The following is a 23,670-nucleotide window of genomic DNA, read 5'->3' as shown; positions in this document are numbered from 1 at the left end:
TTCCAAAGGGTACAGCAATTTACAATGCCGTGACCAACCATAGTGAATTTACCAATTAGTACTCTTTGCGCATACAGTACAAATCTGCACTACCAAGCAACTACCTGCATCTTTGGCCTCCTCTGTTCATCGAGGTTGTCTTCCCCACCTCCCATTGCACCAGTTCCCCAGGTACCCCATAAATTAGACCAGCTGGGTGGCCAAATTTGGGAAGGATATACCCCACAATATGCAAAAGGTTTGTGACACTGATGTACATGTGCTCTGTGTGAAAAAATGTTATTTTTAATATTTTGGGTGTTATCCTGTGGAGGTGCAAACAAACGAACAAAACAAACCTTTATCTCCTGAAGCAAATTTATTTACTTGTAGAAAGTTCAACTTGGCCATATTTACTTTGTGGCTGCTTGTCCCACCTAAGAATTGTCTTGATGTCCTCAACGCTGCAGACACCCAGTCCCCAGTTTAACTAATTTAGAAAGAAGAATAAATGTACTTAAGGAGATATGTTAAGAGTGATTTTGGAAAGTGTCCATGTAAGACCTTCTGAAGTGCTGCTCTATTCACAGGGAATAAAACTGTGAAGAAGCAAAGTGAAGCAGCTTTCCAGCCAACCCAGAAAAATGTGTTTTTCAGAAAGTAGGGTTCTGTTTTAAAATTTCTTGAATTGCCACAGGAGAGTGGGAGTGAGAAGCCTTATAACATGCCTTCTCTACAGCCACAGGAGATTCACCTTGTCGGAATATGATTGCAATTTTTAAAGTTAAACATAAGGGATTGTTGCCTAGAGCAATGTTTATTTGCAAGTCTAACCAAGGAGGAAATTCTTTTGGGGTAAAGTTCTGTAAGATTAATTTTATCTGTGTAAATGTAATCTTGTGTAAGTTTTCCTTTATAAATATTTTAATATTTAACATCTCCAGAAGTGTTGCTGGAATTTGGGGCTTCCGGCTTCAGTACAGATATCTTCTGGTGGTCAAAATGCAAAAAGTTGTGATAATCTTGCTAAAGTTTCTTCTTGGGATTTGGTTGGCATGGCAATTACCAGCTACCGGATCATTACGCCAGATTTGACATTCATTATCACGTACCTTGTGTTGTCAATGATGACTCTGGGAAATAGGTGCTCACTGCAGCCATGATGGCAAGGCTGAAGGAGCTAGCATGGTAGACTACCTTCTAGCTGCATCAATATCAACATCTTGGAACCACATGCAGCAGTACTTATACTGGCAGAGAAACTACTCATTCACAGAATAAATTTCAGACAATCCTAAGTGCAGTTTGCTCTCAAACTATTGAAAATTACTAATGGAAAGAGTGGTGGGTTATTTGGTCTGGCAAGAAAAGGATTATTTACCTATATCAAGACTGATGCAATGGAAGTCACTCATCATAGAATTTCTATAGTACAGAAGGAGGCCATTCGGCCCATCGAGTCTGCACCGAACACAATCCCACCCAAACGCTATTCCCGTAACATCTCATATTTACCCTGCTAAACCCCGACACTACAGTCAATTTAGCATAGCCAATCAACCTAGGATGCTACCAGGACTTGATGGATTGAGTTATGAGAGGCTGAATAGACTGGGACTATTTTCTCTGGAGCGTAGGAGGTTTAGGGGACCTTATAGAGGTCTAAAATTAATGAGGGGCATAGACAATTTTAGAGTGTCAATATTTTTTCCCAAAGGTAGGGAAGTCTAAAACTAGAGGGCATAGGTTTAAGGTGAGAGGGGAGAGATACAAAAGTGGCCAGAGGGGCAATTCTTTCACACAGAGGGTGGTGAGTGTCTGGAACAAGCTGGCAGAGGTAGCAGTAGAGGCAGGTACAATTTTATCTTTTAAAAAGCATTTAGATAGTTACATGGGTACAATGGGTATAAAGGGATATGGGCCAAATGTGGGCAATTGGGATTAGCTTAGAGGTTTCAAAAAAAAAAATAAGGGCAGCATGGACAAGTTGGGCCGAAGGGCCTGTTTCCATGCTGTAAACCTCTATGACTCTAACCTAACCCACACATCTTTGGACTGTGGGAGGAAACCGGAGCACCGGAGGAAACCCATGCAGACAAGGGGAGAATGTGCAAACTCCACACAGTGACCCGAGGCTGGAATTGAACCTGGGTCTCTGGTGCTGTGAGGCAGCAGTGCTAACCACTGTACTACCATACCGCCCAGATTGTGGTTACAATGAATGAGTCATAAGTTTTCAAAGCTGCACAGGACCCAACATGCTACTGTTGTGCCTCTCCTGGAGTCTGAGGCCAGTCAGAGGTAATGGGCCATGACAATCACCTCACAAAAGTGTTCTGAAAACTGATAAGCACAACATAGTGCAATTGATGGATAACATTTTATGGAATTTGGTAGTTCAGTAATAATGAATGATTACAAATAAAAAACTACAATGTAAGACATCCTGGCATTTAAAATATATTTGACATCTAGTCATTAAATACCTTACAAATTGGATAGCTGTGTAAATTTCTGGTTCAAAAAGACTTGAAATGTTGCAGAAAGTCAAGGGGTCACTGGTACTAAATTATTTAATCTGCATCTTGACATGAAAGTGATAGCAAAACTGGAGAGTCAGGTGTCAACCTGGTTCCGCGTGCTGTCAGATTCTTACACAGCTTGGACCTGTGGTGTGAGACTCCATGGTGTAAAGTTGGATTTTTAAAGTTATTTGGTAATCTGATATTCATTTAAGCAGCAGAGCACTAGATTGAGTGCATCAGAAGCTATTGCAGTTACATTGTTAGCGTAATCTGGTGACCGACTCATGAGCATACAATTAGCACAAAACCTAGCAAGGGGAGTTAAGAGTCATTGCACAAGTCTTTTTTTCAACTGTCCCAGTTCTTAGAATGTGTTATGGTTTTATTAAAAACTAAAATGTATGCAACGCTCAAAAGGGAATGAAATATCACTAGAAATAATAATCTACACCGATTGTTATGTATTGCAGGGAGACAGAAAAGACGAGTTGGCAGGCAGAGACTGACCTCTACTTGGCTGCTCTACATGTTTAATATCAAACAAAGGACACGGAATGCCAATATACAGTATAACTAGCAAGCTTATCACCACTGGATAGGCATTTAATAGGCGTCAAGCATCAGATTTTTACATTCAAAATTTAAGCAAGAAGTTTGTGTATTTTTGTACAGCAATATATTTTAAACAAAAAAATGTTGAAGCAATGTTACAAAAAAATTCAATTTAAGTTCAAGATTTATCGCAAGTTTGAAAAGAAACGTTGTGTATGTATCTCACAGGTGCTGGTGCTCGGAAATCCAAGTTGCTAAAATCTCCCTGAAGCCACTACCACAACTTCTGATCCATTTTTTTTTAAAGTTATGCTCTGGATTGATCTACTGTATTGACAACATTTTTAAGTGCCTCAATGAACTGTTTTGGTTTAAATTGATTTCCAGAACAGCCCCTGAATTTAGTCTTCGTGAAACAGGGGTGATGGCTGTGGAGCTGCAGGATCCTATTAAAAACTTACAAAGGCCAAACATTTCACTATCAGTCTGTCTTTATTCAGTTATTTCTTTTAGGAAAACATCTTATTTACATTTGAAGGAAAATCTTAAGATTTTGTAACTTGGTATAGTTTCTTTCACGATCGGCTGAATCAACACTTCCCAGTCTGCTCAACTTAAAGCATTTACAGCCAAACATACTGCAAGGATTAATAGAGTATGTACCATTATTAAAACTACAGGCGTGCTTTTTAAAATGTTGGTTCATAATGTTGATTCATAATGTTGAAACTGTGGCAATTACATTCCAATGATTGTACAATTAATGAAGCATGTTTAAAATGTGTTAAAGTCACTTCCAGTGCCAAAACAGCAGAAACTTTGCAAAATCCAGAAAAAAGGAGTGTTTCCAGTCTCAAAAACAAAAGTAGGAAATAAATCACATTGCGGTTAAAATGAAAGGGTACTGTGCATGGTCCTCCAAAATAGATATAAACATAGTCTTTAAACATTTCCATATGTACAACTTGAAATAATCTAATTTGATTGAGACTTATATACACATCGCAATTGCATTGTTTTGTCACAAAGTACCTCAAATCTAATTAAATTAAAGACAAAAGTTCTCAACCACACCCCAGATGAGGGATATTTCATGATAAATTCTCTCAAAAGAAACTGTGCAAATATTTAATTATTGCAGCATTTAACTCTTCACGCTACCACAATAAATCTTCATTTGGTGTGATGACACATCTATACAAAGCACTAAATGGTAAAAGTACTGCACACAAACAACTGGGAAAAAAAAGTAGCTTCACAAGTACTAGTTATACAGACATTTATAAGGTATTGTAATACACAAGTGCAAATAAGTCACTCTCTGCTAACAGGCCTTCAATATTCAACTATTCACATCTCCTACAGCAGTCAGTGGAAAAGGAGAAGCTTAGTTTATTTATAACTCACTTTATTTCCTCCACAGGATAGTGGTCCTGTATCTCTGTACTGTACCTCTTCATGACAAAACTTTGCATAATCCAGATAAATAATCTGAACTGTTAATTATACATACTACCCAAAATAAAACAAATTCCTGAACTGTGTAATGTTACATGCTTTTTTTTTTCATTTCATTTAAATTTTAAACCTGGAAAATAGAGAATCTCTTGTTGCATTTGGTTACAAGCAAGGTTTCCAAATATACCAACAGTTCTGTGCGTACCTCCCTTGGGATGATCCTGTACGGCTGAGTGTTTGCTGATTAAAGTCCTACCATGCATGAATTCACTGAGGAGTTTGCATAATGATCAAACCAGTATGAAATAGCTTACAATACAGTTGATGGTGGGATCATCAATTTTCCTCAAAAGGAAATTTAAAATTTCAAGTCACAAGTACAAAAACCAAATTGACAGACTCACAGGCCATCACATCTTTTTGTTCACAAACCTGGAGTTCTCATGTCTTCAAAGGTGCAAATGATAGGATGGCAAATTTAAACACATACCCTTTGATTGTATGTTGATCATAAAGCATTGCCAAAGGTGAAAAATGAGCAGTGTTTGAGATTAATTGGGATATTTGCAATATTTTCGAAGCATGTTAGCAGAAGTTGATCCCTTAATCCCTGTGAACATGTTAACTCGACATCATGGAACACAAAATCCAGCAATGCAAATACTGCCAGTTTAAACTTTCGGCGCAAGCTCCTCAGGATGTAGCCGACTGCCCTGATGAACATATTGCACATTAGCACTAATTCAGTAACTCGTCCCAAAATGTATCAGTCTTAACATATTCCAATACCAAACAGCAGAATTTAACAGAATTAGGATTCAATTCAGAACTGAGCGAGATTTTTTTTAGCAGGTCAAAATAATCTTAGAGGTACCTTAGTGTTTATGCTAAACAGCCTTTACAGTTGCACTGGTTTGTGCAAGTCAGCTGATCTCTGCATCCAAATGGCTGATGTTTTCAGTTAGATTCAGAAATTATTTGTCAATGGTTGAGGAAGAAGAAAAGTGGCCAGTACTCATACTCAGTATTGAATGACTCCTGTTGGAACATGCTTGCTGGATGCAAAGATGGGCAGCACTGAACATCAGTTATGCCTCTTTGTTAGAAAAGCTTACAACTACAGTTTAGACTCAAAATGAACTGCGGCCACTTGGATATGCTACAATGCAAGTCTACCCATACGAGTGATCTTCAGAAGAACAAAGAAAAATCATATCAAGTGGTGAGAAAAGATCAGAAATATTAATGTGCATACAATTGTAAAAATACATTCAACCATGGTCTGTATTACTTTAGATTAAAATATCTTTTGAATGGATCATTTCAATTACAAAGTAATAATTTAACTCAGCAGTTCTATCATTAATTGGGTGGCTAATGTGCCCAGAACTCCAAACTGCCAGTCTTTTCTGAAAGGCTTTAGTTCCTTTAAGGTGTGAACTAATATGGCATCATAGCGTCACTGATACTGTGCTGCCTTACGGATGAGAAAAATCATTTTCTAACCTGATGTTCACATATGTGGACTTGCCAATAGAGATCATTTGTAGCAATCAGGAGCTGGAATTCTGGCTGGAATTTTTAAAATTCTCTTTAGCTGCTAAATAAGTACAGTCGAATAATCTGACCCAGGGACTACTGGTCATTATGGGGTTAGACAATGTCTTTACTAACTGAGCCATTGAGCCGAGTGAATGATTTATGATAGTAACCAGAACTCCAAAACGGACATGTCTTGTGCCATATTGATATTTTCAGTATGTCAATGCAAAAAGGATGTTGTGAAACTGCCAGTAAAGCTCAGCTAATACAAGTGAAATCATCTCTAACAGTTCGAGCAAGTATTTAAATTAAAAAATCTGCTTATTAACTTTCCTTGTAAACCTCAGGTCAATTATTAATTGTTTGAACTACCCTGAGTTGGAGACTGACGAGTAACCCACCACACATACATTTGAGGGCACTACCATGGAGCACTGTCGTCTGCCCCTCCATACCAATGGCTCCTTACTTTACTGCAAAGATAACAAACTCTTGGCTAAGGTGATGCTAACTTTTCTTCTTGCAATGGATAGATTGACTGTAGCACGGGCCACAATCGAAATATGAAAGTTTTATAACAACAGTGCTGATGTAGAAACTGCATTCTGGGGTATGGGGTCTGCTAAGAGAAACACTCGCTTTGCTACTGAAAAATCATATATTTGGACATTATTCACTACCTGGAATTGTTTGCACAAGCAGCAGAATGTAAAGCTTATGGAAAGATTCAGTGGTGTGGTTTGAAACAGTTCATGATGGGTGGGTGGATGGATGCAGCCACCGTTGTGTCTTCTCCTTCAAAGAGGTGAGATTGGATGCAGATCAAATTATTAAAATGCACAGTTATCCATTAAAAAACCCCGCTATAAACAGGGAAGGGCGGGGGGGAAGGAGTACAAAATTTCTTTGAAACTGAGCTGAAGTTAGATGCTTCCAGCTATGAAAAGATATAAAATGGTTGGAAATATCGATTTATCGGTTTACCCTAAATCTCCTGACATGAAAGGAGGGCAGCTGAGCTGAAAGGAAAACTAAGCTGTCAAATTTATGAACCCATTCCATGCTCTTTGAGAGTGGATGTGCGCGCTTTACAAATCACACGTTGATCAAATTTGTGACCTTGCTGGCTGTATATTACGTGCCACCCGCTTAAAATGCTTCATGTAAAGTTGGCCAAAAACAACAGAAGCAAATACTTCTGCTTCCACTATATGAGGTTTAAAATTGTTCAACTAAACTAACATCATGCGAGAGACAGGAGATGAGACTGTTCAAGATTCTTAAGGCTGCATCCATGATTTCAATTATGCAAAATATATTCTTTTAAGGCTAATTCCAGTCTATTAGATAACTCGAGGATTGTTGTAAATCACAGTAAAAACTCCATCGTTGCAATTTACAAAGTCTGATTTGCATTTTTGGAAATGGTGGCCATAATGTGCTGCAATCTGACTTCAAACGTTCAAATATGCAGGTCATCGTTTCATAGCTGGGCTCCCTTTGTCCGCCTCTCTTGTATCTTTCTGCAGTGCTGACAATACCTGAAAGTGAAAAAAAATTATGACTCATAAAAACCACAGCAGAATTTCAGATTCTCTATCGGAGTGATGTTTTGATAAATAGGGTTACATCAGAGATAGTAAACTGACCCAACACTGTGGTGCAGGGAAAGTACATACTGTTCTCTGTAACCGGTGGCAGCGAAAGCACCTATTTGCCACAGGCCGTGTTGCATGCCTGCTGCCAGACTTTAAGGATATCTCCTTCAGGCTGGAGACAATCTTGGGACTTGGAGGGAAGGATCCAGTTGTTGTGATACATGCGAGTACCAGCGACATAGATAGGGCCAAGAAAGAGGTTTTGTAGAGGACTAGGAGTACCGAGAAGCTAAATTAAAAAGCAGAACCACAAAAATAATCATTTCTGGATCACTGACTGAGCCACGAGCAATTTGGCAGAGAATGAAATAAGATCAGAGTCTTGAATGCATGGTTCAAAGATTGGCGTGGGAGAAATGGATTTCAATTTATGTGGTACTGGTACCAGCCGTACTATTGGGACAGTCTTAACTTGAAATGTGTAGGGAGCAGTGTCACATAACTAGTTACCTCAAGAGGGCATGAAAATAAATAGTGGGAGTGGTGAAGGGTTGCATGAGGTTCACTAGAGAAAGGACAAGGTACTAGTCCAGGAGGCCATGAGAGCCTGGGGCTCCATGACCCATAGAGACAACCTTGGGCAGGAATGACAATGTGGGGGTCCCAACCATTCTCCCCAGAAGTGTCTGCCCTACGATCTGTAGGGCTGTCCCCCCGGCCATCTTGAATTTAAATTTGTACTTGCCTCCAACAAAGGTGCATCCATTTTCAGATAGCCCAACATCTCCGATCTGCATCAGCAGCACAGACCTCCCCCTGTGGCACTGCTGAGGCTTCGGAGTTGTTGGTCCTCTAACTGTGTTGGCAGCATTAGTAGTCCACTGCTGCCCTTAAAAGGACATGGGGCTCATAAATGGCCATAGGAGGACACCAGCGGTAAAATTGCTGAGCCAATCCCACAACTGGCAAGTACAGGCTAGGTGCCTATATTTCAGCTAAATATTGGGGTCCTGAAGCCTGGGGTAAAATTCAGCCCATTTATCCCAAATGTCATATATTCTGATGAAAAGGAGTTCCTATTTTTGCAATAGTTCAATAGAAGAAAAAAATGGTTTGGCATCAATAAGTTGCAATGCTTTTGCCTCTTACGGTAATAAGAGCTTTACTTCTCTCTTACCTGAGACCACTTTTTATTTCTGCTCTGTAACTGAATGGTTGCAATGGCCCCAAAGAGATCCTCAGATGACATATCTTCAGGGAGTTTGGTCAGGAACTGTGCCATGTGGATAAAATCCAATTGGGTCAAAATATCCTCATATAGCTTTAAGAGCCCCAGAGCAGTTCTGAAGAGAAATTCCTCTCCATCACGGCAGAATACATCCCAGACACGACATGCAAGGTCCAGAGGAAAAGATTTACTGTACAGAGTAAAGATCCTGAAGGGAATTAAAACAAAATCATTATGCCTTAAATAATCATTTACTTGTAGCAAACATTCATTTCAAAAATGACTAAAGAACAGTAGACATCTGGCACCAAGCTTTTTAGAAAGTTGTTCTGCCAATGAAAATGTGCTGCTTAAATCAATCAAGATGGGGCTTTCCAATTTCCAAATGACCAAATTCATGCCAGTTTGGAAAAATATGTCTTGTGAATACAAATGCTGATTTAATGCTTGAAGGAATCCTTAATCCTACACCTTACACAAACATTGTAGAATTCAACCTTTTAAATGTCCAGTGGAGCCATTTGTACAATTTATAGAAATATGATTATTTCTAAAAAAATATAATTAAAAAAAACTGAAATATGAACATGTGCCCTTCAGATCATCAGGGCTCAAGCAAGAAAAGGCAGGTATTTGTCCCAGTCAATTCTTTCACTCCCTACATTTTTTATAAACCATTGCTACAATAAAAGTAATCCTATTGTAAATGTTCAATAACCGCACAAATGCATAAAAGTTATGAAACAATAGGAACATGCTAAAAATGTTACATCTTATGCATTACCTAACCTTTTCCACAATAACTGTCCATGGCCATGCTAATAATAGAAATGACCTGTTGAATATTTGTCATACTGTAATTACATCCTCCCATCAGTGGAGGTGCTGCAGTGCCACTATAATTATAGTATAACGAACGTAAACACCCTCCATCATTTACAACTCGTGCATTGGTAGTAATATGATACGCCTGTTGTACATGGTGGATGGTGAAAGCAATAAGGAAAGTACCCAGAATTTTACTTAAAAAAAATAGGAAATTGTGCTTAGCAATTATTAGAATCTCATCACTAAACAGCTCATTGAAACTGACCTTTGGTGAAATCAACACAACCTTTTGAATTAAGTGCAGGGTAACCATTTATTGAACTGTTTGAAACTTAACCTTGGCATTTAACTTTTATGGCCTTATATAGGCACCTTAATGTGAAAAGCATGAATAGTGTTGGTGGGGGTGGTGGAGGGACATGAGAATTTAGTTCGATCTAAAGATAAAGACAGAATGAATAAATTTAAAAAGGGAACTCAATTATATCTGTATGTGGTAGCCTAATTAACCACCACCATTCTCTAATACCCCTTCACCAAAAGATTACACTTCACTCTCTGTGTACAATGTCCTGCAAGGCTGGTTGGTGCCTTTACCAAGCATTCCCAACCCACGGCCAAAAAATAATTCCAAGTGTGCTAAATAATGAATTAGAAGACCCATTCATTTAAATAAATTAATTTCAAATCACCCCTTTTTGGCTTAAGAAAAGGGAGCTTCTCCAATCACAATGCGGGAATACACCACCATGGGAAGGAGTTCAATTATTCCTCACCTTCCAAACAGCATGTTAACGATAACAGTCCCTAAGATTAACCTTTTGTAAACTACATAAAAACCAAAAGCTTTTTGGCACCGTGCGTGTATGAGAATTGGACTAATGAATGCTTTAGTTCCAGGAATCACTCAACATTTCAAGGACCTGTTTATTTAAAAGAAAACTCAGAAAATGAAAGAGTACATCTAAAAATAGATTAAACTTCGTTAACACCCATTCTGCCTGTGCTCAACTACAGCTGAGACCAGAAGAGACACCAACAGAAACTTGCACTAATATAGCATTAAAAGCTTCAGAAAGTTATGAGAGCGCTGCTTACCAGTCAATTAAATAAATATCTGGGGTAAGGTTGTTTCTCTTGAAATGTGCAAATAACCGTGGTAGGTTTTCCTCAAAGAATACCTCAAAGGCTGCAAAATATTTCAACATCTAGATGGGGAGGGGCGGGGGGAAAGAAAGTGTGCAAACTATTGTTATAACAAAAAAAACTAAAGAATAGTCTTATTAATCAGAATAAACAATAACCAGTAAAAACACAGCCCACCAAGATTTGAAATCAATTTCAGATCACCATCAAGTAGTCGTTGAGAGTTGCCCCAATAGCCTTTAAGCCTTTTAAAGTGTAATTTGCAATAACATTCTTCATGCAACACCACTATACATCTGAAAACAGGCATATTGGTATGAACATGAATTGTCTGCCGCATGTAATTGCCAGTGTAAGAAAAATTGTAGACCTTGTACCCTTTAATATTTTTGATAAAAGTTATTGTTTGCATTCAATGAATTTAGGTTTTCTGAATACAATCTGCTTTCATCTATAAATATTTATCTAGGCCTTCAGTTCAACAGTTCCATCCATGTCTGTGCTTTTTTTTTAGCTTGACAAATCAAGTTCTTTAACATATATTTAGGCCAACCTTTGTATCCACCAGATTAAAGTAACCCTTTCACCCTATCTTCTCCTCTCCCCGCGAGGTGCGAATTAGTGAGCAAGCGTAGCTATACATGCTGTTAGCAGCAACTTTGCGATGGACTTTAATGTAAATTGATAAAGGTCATTGATTTTTGGCAAATAAAAGTAGCTGTCCAATTCAAACATGGATCTTTTAAATTGTGGTGACTACATTATGTAAACTCAAACAGGCAAGGCATTTTTGTTTATAGAATAAATGAAGATTTATAATTTATATCAGGCTGAACTTTATAAATCAAAATTCTACTACATTTTTCATGAAAAATGCATAACTACATGCATATTTTTAATTTAAAGGCAATTGTTACAATCATCCTCATGTTAATGAATTTACCCTGTGAATAGAAGAACTTTGCACAGTAGAAGATCACTGGTCCAATCTATAAAATATGCTAAATTAGCTGATCTTGGATACTGCTAGTAACGGGTTGGAACTCTATGCTAGATTTGGTTGCACATCCCGGTTGAAACCAGAAGTAGTTGTGTAGAGGGAGATATTCTCTATCCTTCTGATTCCCCCACACCTCTACCCCTTCCAATGCACAAGAAACCAGGACTATTTTTTTTAGCACCTTTTGGAGATTGGCTGCAGAGCTGCATAAACCTACTGGCGATCTCAATTGGGGACTCAGAGCAAGATCTTAATGCTGCAATTCAGTACATTAAACAGAGACTTGGTTGTGCTGTAAACAACCTGTTATGTTTTAATACCCGACGGTGTTAGCAACTTTTAAAACCAAGCCATTCAGTATTTTTTTAAAAAGATATTAAAGTGTCTGCATACAAAATCACCATTTCTATATTAAACCTTAATACTGAAAATTTAAATACAGTCAGTTAGTTTATCCACTATATACAAAGCAATATTACAAATTGTAAAAGAAAGCAACTGAAAGCATCTCATATGCATGACTTCTGTTCATTAATACAGTCCCTGCATTGCAGACAAAATCTTCATTTGTTCTGTAACTAGTTTTATCCTTTCCTCTAACTTTCCACCCTTAAAAGAATTCTAGCTGAGAATGAGAAAAACTCTCTCTTTCTCCAAATTATTTCATGGGATGCGTGCATTGCTGTCATAGCCAACATTGTTGACCATCTCTAATTGCTCAAGAAAATGGCGATGATCACCCCTCTTTGTAGTATTTTACTTATGTTGTTCTGCCATTCTGCACAATTTAAAAATTATATAAGCTTTTCAGCTTTCCTCAGACAGCTGGTGTTAACCAAAGAACTTTCATAATGACAGGATAAAGCATCAAAATACTCACAAGGCCATGGTCCACACGAAAAAATGCCATTTGACATGGCTTGTTCAATAAGTTAGCAAAGGCAATGAAGGCATCTGCAGTATCCAGGTTCAGAATTAACACAGCAGCAATGAATGACATTCCCTGCACCTATTGGGAGAGAACGTTCAAAGTGAACATATGTAATTTAGTTGAGCGAATAACTTTTATCCAGAAACAAATTACAAGATTTTAACTAAATCAAAAGATCGATCACAGACCAAGAGAAAACAGTTCAAATATTAGTATCAAAATCTTAAGATTGTATTATTGTCTTTAATTTATCCCAGTAACATTAAAGATGAACCCCGATGTCTAAGTCTCAAACTGACAGGTTGACAGCTTATAGAATAAAATAGCCTAAAATCCACCAGCCCACTAGTACTCACTGCCAACCTGAAGGGAGAAAGGCCTCAGTCAGAATTGCTAACAACTGCCCACAGGAAACAGGACACTTTCAAAATTTTCCAAGCCCAACGTAATGTCACTAATTCAGCCAATGGACCGAGGCAATTTTTGGGTCATGAAATGTAAATGATGAAACAGTGATGACAAGGATGGCAGAGTGAATCCAGCAGAGAAAATGCCCACAAACAATATTAAGATGTGAGACAGATTGATAGACGTACTCGAGCAACAAAATAAAAGTCAAACATATACCCAATGCCAATGAGGCAGAAGAAGCCAGAAGGCATATTCACGAATGTCTCCCAGTCGAGTACATTGACACTGAACCCTCTGCTCCAAGCAGAATCAGAAATGGTGCCATGGGTGGAAACTCAGTACAGCTACCCTGCATTTATTATTCAGTGATGCATCTTACTTTTCTAGTCATTTTATTGGCTTTAACCCATAGCTAGCCTAGGCTTTGGCTATTGTAATATAAGTAGGCCTAGTCCAATTTGTGGTAATTGAAAACTGAAATTATCTGAAAGCCTAACAATTTTGAATAACTCAATCTTTAAAATGTTGCATAATGAAATTCTAGCTATGCTCAAGACTAATTACTTAAAATTCCACACAATTCTAAATAAAATTCCTACTGGTACCAATATTTTTCAATTAAAAAAGTTTATTGATTTATGGGAACTCAAATGATTAATACGTAGGAAAACAGTATAATAAGAGATTTAGAAATGATATGGCCAACACATTTTCTTAAAGCTCCCGCACCTCAAAATTTTCCACGACACCACTGGATGTTGCCTGTATAATTTAATGATTGAAGGAAACACATGACCATCTATACCAATTATACACACATTGTATATTGCTACTTAACATGAGCACTAAGGAAATTGTAGTTTTACACCAAAGCAAAGTTTACACCGAATCAAAATACAGTAATTTGTTTCAGACCTAATTGACATACCTTAAAGTATTTACCACACACTCAAGTTGTACCCGAATACTTCATCTTCACCTCCCAAAATAAATTGCATGCTTTTCTCAAATAAACATTAAGTTACTAGTTGCACCTTAAACCACCGCCCGCCTCACACCACCGCCTACCCCCCCCCCCCCCCCCCCCCCCCCCCCCTCCACCACCCTTGCACACAACTAACTTTGGCTGAACACCTTAATGCCTCCTGTACAGAACAATTTCTGATGTCACTCTCCAGGTGCAGATCTTTTACCGGTACCTTGCAGCTCAGTGTTAACATAGTCCAAAGGCAAATCATACAGCACAATATTGAGGAAGCTTCTGTTCCACCCATGGCAACAGAAAATTATGCCTAAAGTCCTTGTTACACTTTGATGTTTATGCTGAAACTTACAGCAGAAGCAACACAAAGACTCTATTATAGAGCAGCTATATTATACTTATGAACCCACAATTTAATCTTTGGTGCAACCACCCAAGTAGCTAATACTGGAGTACAACAGACCAGCAAGCTGGAACTAACATTATGATCCATGCGATGATGCACAGCAATGAAATTACCCTACTTAGTTTGACCGTAATGAGTTGACTCAAAATCACACAGCCAAGTGTTTAGCCGATGAGGTGGAGCCACATACATGAAATGGACACTCCAATTCCCTGGATGCATAGTGTGGAGTGTCAACAAAGCAGTGGCAGGTTGTGATGCATGCGTCACTCATCTAAACGCACGGATGAAAAGCAAAGGTCCAAGATTTGGTGCACATCAGCATATCACTGACCCATTGGTTAAGGCAAGTGAAATGACTCGCTTTAATCCTTCATATTCATATAGATGTTTCTGAAGTAACACCAACATAAAAATCATAGTCACCACAAATTATGTCACCAATTTGGGACAGAAGAAAAAGGCGCATTACTGCAGCATTTGTAAAGGAGAAAGGATAAGAATTCTCATCTGCGCCTTTCATCAGTACAAACGAAAGAGCTGCACCTAAAATAGTAATCAATTCTTTGTCTTGTCAATAAGCCTTGTGAATTTTCTGTTAGCATAAATATCCTAAAGCATTTTATAGGAATGTTGGCAAACAAAATTTGGCACCAAGTCACAGAAGGAAATATTCAGGATCAGTGACCAAAAATCTTGGTCAAAAAAGCAGTTTTTAAGGAAAGTCTGAAAGGAGGAGAGAGCAGTCGAGAGCTGAAAGTATGGCAAATGTACAATAAACTTACATATCCTACATCAGGTCTGTAGCAGGTGTATGCACCTAGAATGCTGTGCAGTACATCATAATAAGGACCTCCCTGTAAAAATAAGTAGACAGTTTTATTTCAATGGAACAAAAGAGCTATTTCAAGACAATTCTAACTTAAGGCTGTTGTAAGAGGACTAATTTGAAATTAACTCATGAAGTTTCTTAAGTACGTCATTTTAGAAATGCTTAAAAACAGCACAATACTACACAATGTATTTGGAAGCCATTCTTATATCAATGATGTGTTATGGCCTTTAACCTGTTAGTAAAGAATGTTTGTAATTCTGTTAAAATGTCTGTGGAATCTGTAATTGCTTTTAAGAATGTTCGAAAAAGACTTTTATGAGTTTGCGGCACGGTGGCACAGTGGCTAACACTGCTGACTCATGGCGCCAGGGACCCAGGTTGGATTCTGGCCTCGGGTGACTGTGTGGATGTTTGCATGTTCTCCGTGTGTCTGCGTGCATTTCCTCCGGATGCTCCAGCTTCCATCCACAGTAAAAAAGATGTGCAGGTTAGGTGAACTGGCCCCTTAGTGTCCAAAGATGGTTAGGTGCATTCACCATGGTAAATGCACGAGGTTGTGGGGATAGGGCGGGGGTGTGGGCCCGGGGAAGATTTTCTTTCAGTGAGTCGGTGCAGACTCGATGGGCTGAATGGTCTCCTCTTGCACTGTAGTGATTCTATAATGCTGGAGTTCTATGATACAAAGAGAGCAACTGTAATGTTCTTGGGCAATAAATACTGGTCCATGTAACCTGGTTACCCTTGACCTGGAAACAGTACCAACAGGAAGTTAAGGTACAGCTGTCCTGTCGCCAGACATAAAGGAAAGCTACAAGCAGAAGAGCTGGAGGATGAAGACCCAAATGTGCACAAAAAGGAAAAGCAGAAAGACCCAGAAAGACTAACACACCAAATTCTTGTGAATAGCAGCAAATCACTCTCAGGAAAAAGTCCCGTTTTTCTAACGAAAAGGGAGAAAGGAGCTCTTGGAGTTCTGTAAAAATGGCACAAAGGTGTAAAACCAGGAAAGCTGAACGAATACCTCAGACATTAAAGAGCTGAGTGTTCTCCCAGTAGTGGCCAGACTGTGAAGTGGGTGTTATTGGTTGGTCGATTGAAAAGGAATTCTGAAAAGCTACACCATCAGGACTGTCATGACCCAAGGGAAAGAGAAGTGTGCCTTGCAGATGATAATCGTAACCATGAAACTGAGGGGTAAAAACTGTTGTCAGAAAGGATATCTGACCTACTCTGCACAAATAAAAAAAAATCTTGTTGTGGAGCCATGTAGCTACATTAATGCTGAAGTGGAATGTTTGTGGTTGGGTGTGTATTTTCTTTGTTTTGACTATTTTAAGTGAAATATACCTTTTTATTTGAAGGTTTGCCTGTTAATTTATGTTGCAAAAATGACAATCTTGTCAGTAATTTCTTTTTTGGGAATCATTTAGTAAATTTGGTCACTTTGGTTTACAATTCCCCCACAAGGATCTAATAGATGGCAATCAGTGTTCAATGATCTGGCAAAGAACCTGACAATGGTGCTGCAATTGTTAGAACTTCTCAGATTACTACAATGGAATTGTAAAGCCTATCTGGAAGATCAAATATATTTCTATTGTAGCTGAATAACAATAACTGCCTACATTTTAAGTTTATACATTTTATACAGTTTCATGATGATAGAAAACTGGCTTTCATTATACGAAACGATAAATGTTGATTGAAAATTGGGGATATTCTTATACAGACTCTATAGTCCAAGTGGAAGGAGGCTAAGAGATTGAGACATGTTCTCATCATTAAATGTTCAATAAGTTAAAAGCTGACAAGTTCAGTATATTTTATAATTGGACAGTTGTTTGGACCTGTAATGATTCAGTACAGATACTTCCACAACCAATCTACTATGTGGACTCGCATTATTTTTCTATTCACATACAGGTGTGTGTGTGCATTCTTTCCACTAGACTTCTAGTTATTTGTGTACAAAATACACCCCAGTTCCACTTATCAAAAGATTGAAAACGCTTACCTGTTGAAATATACAAAGGTTAGGAAAGGTACGGGAAATGTCCAACTTTATGAGTTCCAGACTGGCTTCCCTGTCTGCTACAGATAATCCTAGGTCTGGAAAGTAGCAACACATCATTATTCTCTGCCACATAACACACTGCTTGATAGCTTAGTTTGTGATGCTGCAAAAACTAGAACCTTCAACGAGCAATCAAGTATTTAAGCATTGAGATACCAGAAAGGACTTACTTTTTGACAATTCATTCACTGTTCATATAATAGTTGATTATATTTTTTAAAAAGAGTGTCAAAGTATAATTTCTACTAGATATCCCTATTAGGGAAAAAAGGAACATTCCAATTTTGCAAAAAACAATTTGATTTATTTTTGTTGGCCATTAAGGAATTGAAGAGATGCATCTCCAGTAGAGATTGAAGATAAGGTCAGATTTAAAATACTATCCAGCAATTAAAGTGACTGGAGATCAAATCCAATCAAACCAGCAGGCCATAAATTCAGTCTCAGGCCACCCCCACTAGTGGACGAGTTACAATTGTCGTTATGCAGGTTGCTAGATGGAATCAGACATGAAGTTGGGCATGGGAGATCAGTTAATAATTTTGACTATCCCATTCCCATATTAAAATTATGTTGCATGGTGAGAAACTGTACAAAAAGAACCTCAATATAAAATATATAACTGACTGCAAGTAAAGATTGAGCTTCAGATGCATTATCAAGCGCTGGCTGAACATCGCAGTCTGCTGCTGATAGTCTAACTAATCATTTAAATCAATTTCACTCCCTCTTTCACGTCATGCTCTCCTCCACCCCCTCACCCATTATAAGACCTCCAAACAAGCCAAAGAGTTGACCCTTCCTCATTAATATTGACACTGAATGGCGGATGTTTAATAGATGTCAATGTTAACTGCTTGCAGAAATGCAATACTTGTGACAATAACAAATGTAAAATGAACATGCTACTGCGGTTCAAACCCCTCCAGGGGCACCATTAAGCACTCGAAACAAGTACCTTCACTGTCGACATCGGAGTGTGCTGTGCTGAGAGATCTACATTTATCTTTTGCCCGAGTTAAGCAAATGTCATACAGTTCTGAAAGACAGAATTATTTGAAAAGTGAATTCGTAATTTCTGAAGAAATTCAAACATGAAAATAAATTCAATTCCAATTAAAAACTTTTTAAAAAGTGAAGCAGTTTTATATCATATTAGATGAAAACAGCATGTCAATTTCAGAAACAGGGCAAAGAAAGAAAATTCATCACAATGTGCTTCAGAATCAAACTGATCTCATTTAGCTGCTGCATAACCACAGAGAAGTTTGCTGCCACAAAGGATGACTTGCAACGAATAGGAGAAACAGCATTTACTTGTGTTGCAAATACTCAAAGTTTTGGAAGTGGGGAAACTGGTCCAGACTGTGCAGGATGTACACAATTACCCAAAAAAGAAAATGTCAAATCCATGTCTGTCATGCAACATTTGGGACACACCTGGAACGTTAAATGTTTTTCTTTCCCCAAATGTGCCTGACTCTGAGCATTTCTAGCCTTTTCTGTCTCTATTTCATATTTCCAACTTCTGCCAGTATTGCGCTTGTGTATGTCAAACTCACGTCAATGCTTTTCATTATCACAAAGATATTACATAATTCCAATCTAAGCAACATAAATCCAGATTCCTGCTTGCAAACTAGATTGACACTGTGGCTTGAATAATGAAAAGTTAAAGTTTATTTAGTCACAAGTAAGGCTTACATTAACACGGCAATGAAGTTACTGTGAAATTTCCCTAGTCACCACATTCCGGCACCTGCTCGGGTCAATGCACCTAACCAGCACGTCTTTCAGACTGTGGGAGAACCCGGAGAAAACCCACGCAGACAGGGGAGAACATGCAAACTCCACAGACAGTGACCCAAGCCGGGAATTGAACCCAGGTCCCTGGCACTGTGAGGCAGCAGTGCTAACCACTGTGCCACCATGCCGCCCCAGTGTTTCACATTTCACAGTCTTAGTGGAGTAGAGAGTGCTAAGCTCAGGAGAACTTGTTTGTAGTCAATAGGTAGGAAGCTCTGGCTCAAAGAGAAGCAGTAGTTCTGGGCTTAGTTATAGTAAATGAAACTAGGCTGTGGGTCAGTATTTTGGTGGTAGTGATCAGTTAGATTTGGGGTAGTTACAGAGAAGGACAAAAAAAAGTTTTAAATTGAGGAAGGCTCCATTTTATTAAGTAGATATATGATTTGGCAAAAGTGCACTGGAAATGGCTACTTGGAGGCTAGGTGTCACCATGCGAGGCATTCAATGAGGAGATAGAGGATTGGTAACAAAAGAAGGATAGGACTCACAAATCTTGGGTCCCTTAGATGTCAAAGAATACATGGGATAGGATAAGGCAGATAAAAAAGCTTGCCAGGTACCTCAAGTTTAATACTGCAGAAAGCCTGCAGTATAGAAAGCACAGGAGGAAAGCTAAAAGGGTAACTGGGAAAGCAAAGAAAGTAAGAAGTCTAACAACACCAGGTTAAAGTCCAACAGGTTTATTTGGTAGCAAAAGCCACTCGCTTTCGGAACAGGCTGTTCCTTCGTCAGATGGGTGGGAGTTCTGATCACAAACAGGGCACAAAGACACAAACTCAATTTACGTGAGTAATGATTGGAATGTGAGTCTTTACAGCTAATCAAGTCTTAAAGGTACAGACAATGTGTGTGGAGGGAGCATTAAGCACAGGTTAAAGAGATGTGTATTGTCTCCAGACAGGACAGCTCATGAGATTTTGCACATCCAGGCAAGTTGTGGGGGTTACAGATAGTGTGACATGAACCCAATATCCCGGTTGAGGCTGTCCTCATGTGTGCAGAACCTGGCTATCAGTCTCTGCTCAGCGACTCTGCGCTGTCGTGTGTCGTGAAGGCCACCTTGGAGAACGCTTACCTGGAGATCAGAGGCGGCCTTCACGACACACGACAGCGCAGAGTCGCTGAGCAGAGACTGATAGCCAGGTTCTGCACACATGAGGACAGCCTCAACCGGGATATTGGGTTCATGTCACACTATCTGTAACCCCCACAACTTGCCTGGATGTGCAAAATCTCATTAGCTGTCCTGTCTGGAGACAATACACACCTCTTTAACCTGTGCTTAATGTTCCCTCCACTCACACTGTCTGTACCTTTAAGACTTGATTAGCTGTAAAGACTCACATTCCAATCATTATTCATGTAAATTGAGTTTGTGTCTTTGTGCCTTGTTTGTGATCAGAACTCCCACCCACCTGACGAAGGAACAGCCTGTTCCAAAAGCTAGTGGCTTTTGCTACCAAATAACCCTGTTGGACTTTAACCTGGTGTTGTTAGACTTCTTATTGTGTTTACCCCAGTCCAACGCCGGCATCTCCACATCAAAGCAAAGAAAGGCCATGAACAAATGTCGACAAGTAAAATCAAGGCAAACCAAAAATAAAAAGAACAAAGGAATATTAGCGGAGTGAGGCCTATTAAGGATCAAGAAGGGAACCTGTGAAGATGTGGGCATGGTTCTTAAAGGATACTTTGTATCTGTATTCCCAAAAGTGGGGTATGATGCAGGCATTGTAGTTAAGGGGTGTGAAATATTGGATAGGATAAACATAGAGAGGGGAAATATTAAGGGGTTTAATATCTTTGAAAGTAGATAAATTGCCTAGCCTGAATGAAATATATCTCAAGGTTGCTAAAAGAAGCAAGGGAGAAAATAGCGGAACCTAAGACCACCATTGCCCAAATTTCTCTAGTTGCAGGTGTAGTGCTGGAGAACTGCTAACATTGTGTCATGGTTTAAAAAGGAAGAAAGGGATAACATGAGTAATTACAAAGCAAACAGCCCAACCTCTGTGGTGGGCAAATTAATGGGAAAAATTCTGAGGGACAGTAATAATTTCTTTTTAAAGGAATGCATTAGTCAAGCGCAGTCAGCATGTTCAGGGAAGGCCATGTCTGATTAACTTGATTGAATTATTTGAGGAAGTAACAAGGAAGGTTGGTGCTAGTACATTTGAGGCAGTGTACATGAATTTTAGCAAGGTTTTGGCAAGGTCCCACATGACAACAAATGAGGCAAAGGAATACACAATAAATGGTAGAATACTGAAGGATAATGGAAGAGTGGGAAGTTAAAGTGAATGTCCACATATCCCTGAAGGCAAAGGACAGGTAAAAAGGTAGTTACAAGGTGGCAAATGGTATAATTTCCTTTACGAGCTGAGACACAGAATTTAATAGCAGGGAAGTTATACTAGAACTGCATAAAACACTACCTATGCCACAGTTGAAATACCGTCTGAGGTCCTGGTCACCACACTGCAGAAAGGGTGCAATCACATTAGAGGGGTTACAGAGGAAATTTGAGAGAATGTTGAATGGAGAATTTTAACTTTGAGAAAAGATTGTATGGACCGAGACTGTTTTCTTTGGAACAGATGAGATTGAAGGGAGATTTAATTGACCTGTATAAAATTCAGGGCCTCGATAGAGTGAATAGGAAGGATCTCCATTAGTAGAGGGAGTCAATAGCTAGGGATCATGGACTTGGCAAAGGAATTACAGGAGAGTGGAGGAGAAATTGTTTTACTCAGTGAGTGGTCAAGGTATGGAATTCACAATTTGAAAGGATGGCAAAGGTATCATATTTTTAAAAAATAGATGAGTATGTATTTCAAGTTCCATAACCTATATGCCTACAAGATCAAGAGTTGGAGAGTGGGATTAGGAGAGAGATAGGCCTTTTTAAAACAGCACAGGCTGCCTCATACACTGTAAATTTTCTCTGTTTTTGTATTCGGAGAAACCAGTGCATTCGCCTGAAAACAGAAAATTTGAAACAGGGCAGGGAAGAGTGAGAAACATACTACCATTAGTAGGATGAGAATAGAATAAACATTATATCACTATGGTAAAATAATCAGACCTAACTCATAGCTGGTAAGCTGCACTGTATATGCCTTTTATGGTTTTATTCTGCTCCATAGTTGCACTGTTTCTCAATAGCAGATCTTTAACTTCAAACCCAAGCCAGGAGACAGAAATGTAATTCAGTGATCCAGACAGATAAGCAACAGAATGATGGAAGGCATACCCGTAAAGACAGGAAAAAGGATTGTTATTGAACTTGTGAATATAGGAAAGGTATAAAGATACAAAAAATGACTGCAAATCTCTTAGATTCAACTACAATTTGAATAACTGATCAGATACATCATTTCATTCCTCACCCCATCCAGCATCCTAGTACTTCTCTCTAAACTTGTTCTCCCATCAGCTATAATAAATCATAGCAAAACAAAAATTTCTGGTTTCCTTGAAATCAAAGCTGAGAGACTCTCTAACGTATTTCTCTAGAAAACAGTGCAGGTGTATTTTAAAATTTATCAATACATTTACAGCTAGGTAGCTGTTTAACACTCACCATGAGTAATATTTAAGTCATTGCCTATTGCCAAGCTCCACACCTTTCCTCTAACGCTTGGAGGAATACCTTGCCACCAGAGATCGCGAACTTTACGAGAATGACACCTTCAGGGTTTTTTTAATTAAAAAGAAAACTATTTCAACTATGGGTAATAATTCTATGCAACTATAAATATACATACAAGATACAATATCAATAATGTTTTTCAAATGTTCTCGAGGATAAAATTAAATTTTAAATAAATCCAAATCAATGTCACTTAGCCAAAGGAAAATGCCAGTGTTACCCATGTTCAGATTACCTGTGGCAAACATTCTCTGATAGAATTTCAACAGCAAGAGGCAAGCTATTCCATTCAAGGAAATGTCCTGCAAGGCTGCTCTTTTCTTGAAATTTGCACTTTGCATGATTGTTCCTTCTGGTCTGCATTCTCAGCTCTTTGGCCAGATGAGGCATCATTGAGACCAAATAATAGCAAAGGCAAAGAGACAGCTACACAAAGATAAAATAGCTCCAAACCAAATTAGGGGGAAGAAATAAAGGGTCGGGCGAGAGGAAGATTTACATTTGCAGGTTGAAACTCAAAGGATAGTCTCTTATGGTGACAAGTCTTCCACAATTTCCCCTTTTCCAAATGGCTCCACAACAAATTGAAGGAACAAAACAAATTGCTTCGGACCTTATTATGGCAGAACAGGGAAAAATCATTGGAATACTGAATTTCTTTCATCAGTCCTTTCTGGAAAGTGCATTCTGTGTCCCTTTGGCTGTAGTAACATGTGG

The 23,670-nt window shown here is 38.7% G+C and overlaps 1 protein-coding gene across 4 annotated transcripts in view; it reads right to left on the bottom strand.

Annotated features, from left to right (window-relative positions):
- Nucleotides 1-3,194: 3,194 nt before the first annotated feature.
- Nucleotides 3,195-23,670, bottom strand: part of LOC144492207 (TBC1 domain family member 14-like) — an 82,659-nt gene continuing 62,183 nt past the window's right edge. For all 4 annotated transcript variants that reach the window (XM_078210219.1, XM_078210220.1, XM_078210221.1 and 1 more), the window contains 8 exons: nt 22,885-22,991; nt 18,454-18,534; nt 17,436-17,530; nt 15,372-15,443; nt 12,737-12,865; nt 10,809-10,918; nt 8,832-9,090; nt 3,195-7,597 (listed from right to left, as the gene is read on the bottom strand). In XM_078210219.1, coding sequence (XP_078066345.1) covers nt 7,532-7,597; nt 8,832-9,090; nt 10,809-10,918; nt 12,737-12,865; nt 15,372-15,443; nt 17,436-17,530; nt 18,454-18,534; nt 22,885-22,991 — 919 coding nt within the window. In that variant the 3' untranslated portion in view covers nt 3,195-7,531. The remainder of the gene's footprint in view (nt 7,598-8,831; nt 9,091-10,808; nt 10,919-12,736; nt 12,866-15,371; nt 15,444-17,435; nt 17,531-18,453; nt 18,535-22,884; nt 22,992-23,670) is intronic.

This window comes from Mustelus asterias, chromosome 1 (assembly GCF_964213995.1).
Source record: "Mustelus asterias chromosome 1, sMusAst1.hap1.1, whole genome shotgun sequence".
Lineage (NCBI taxonomy): Eukaryota > Metazoa > Chordata > Chondrichthyes > Carcharhiniformes > Triakidae > Mustelus > Mustelus asterias.
Note: the sequence above shows the minus strand (reverse complement) of the source record. Positions and strands in the feature narration are given on the sequence as shown.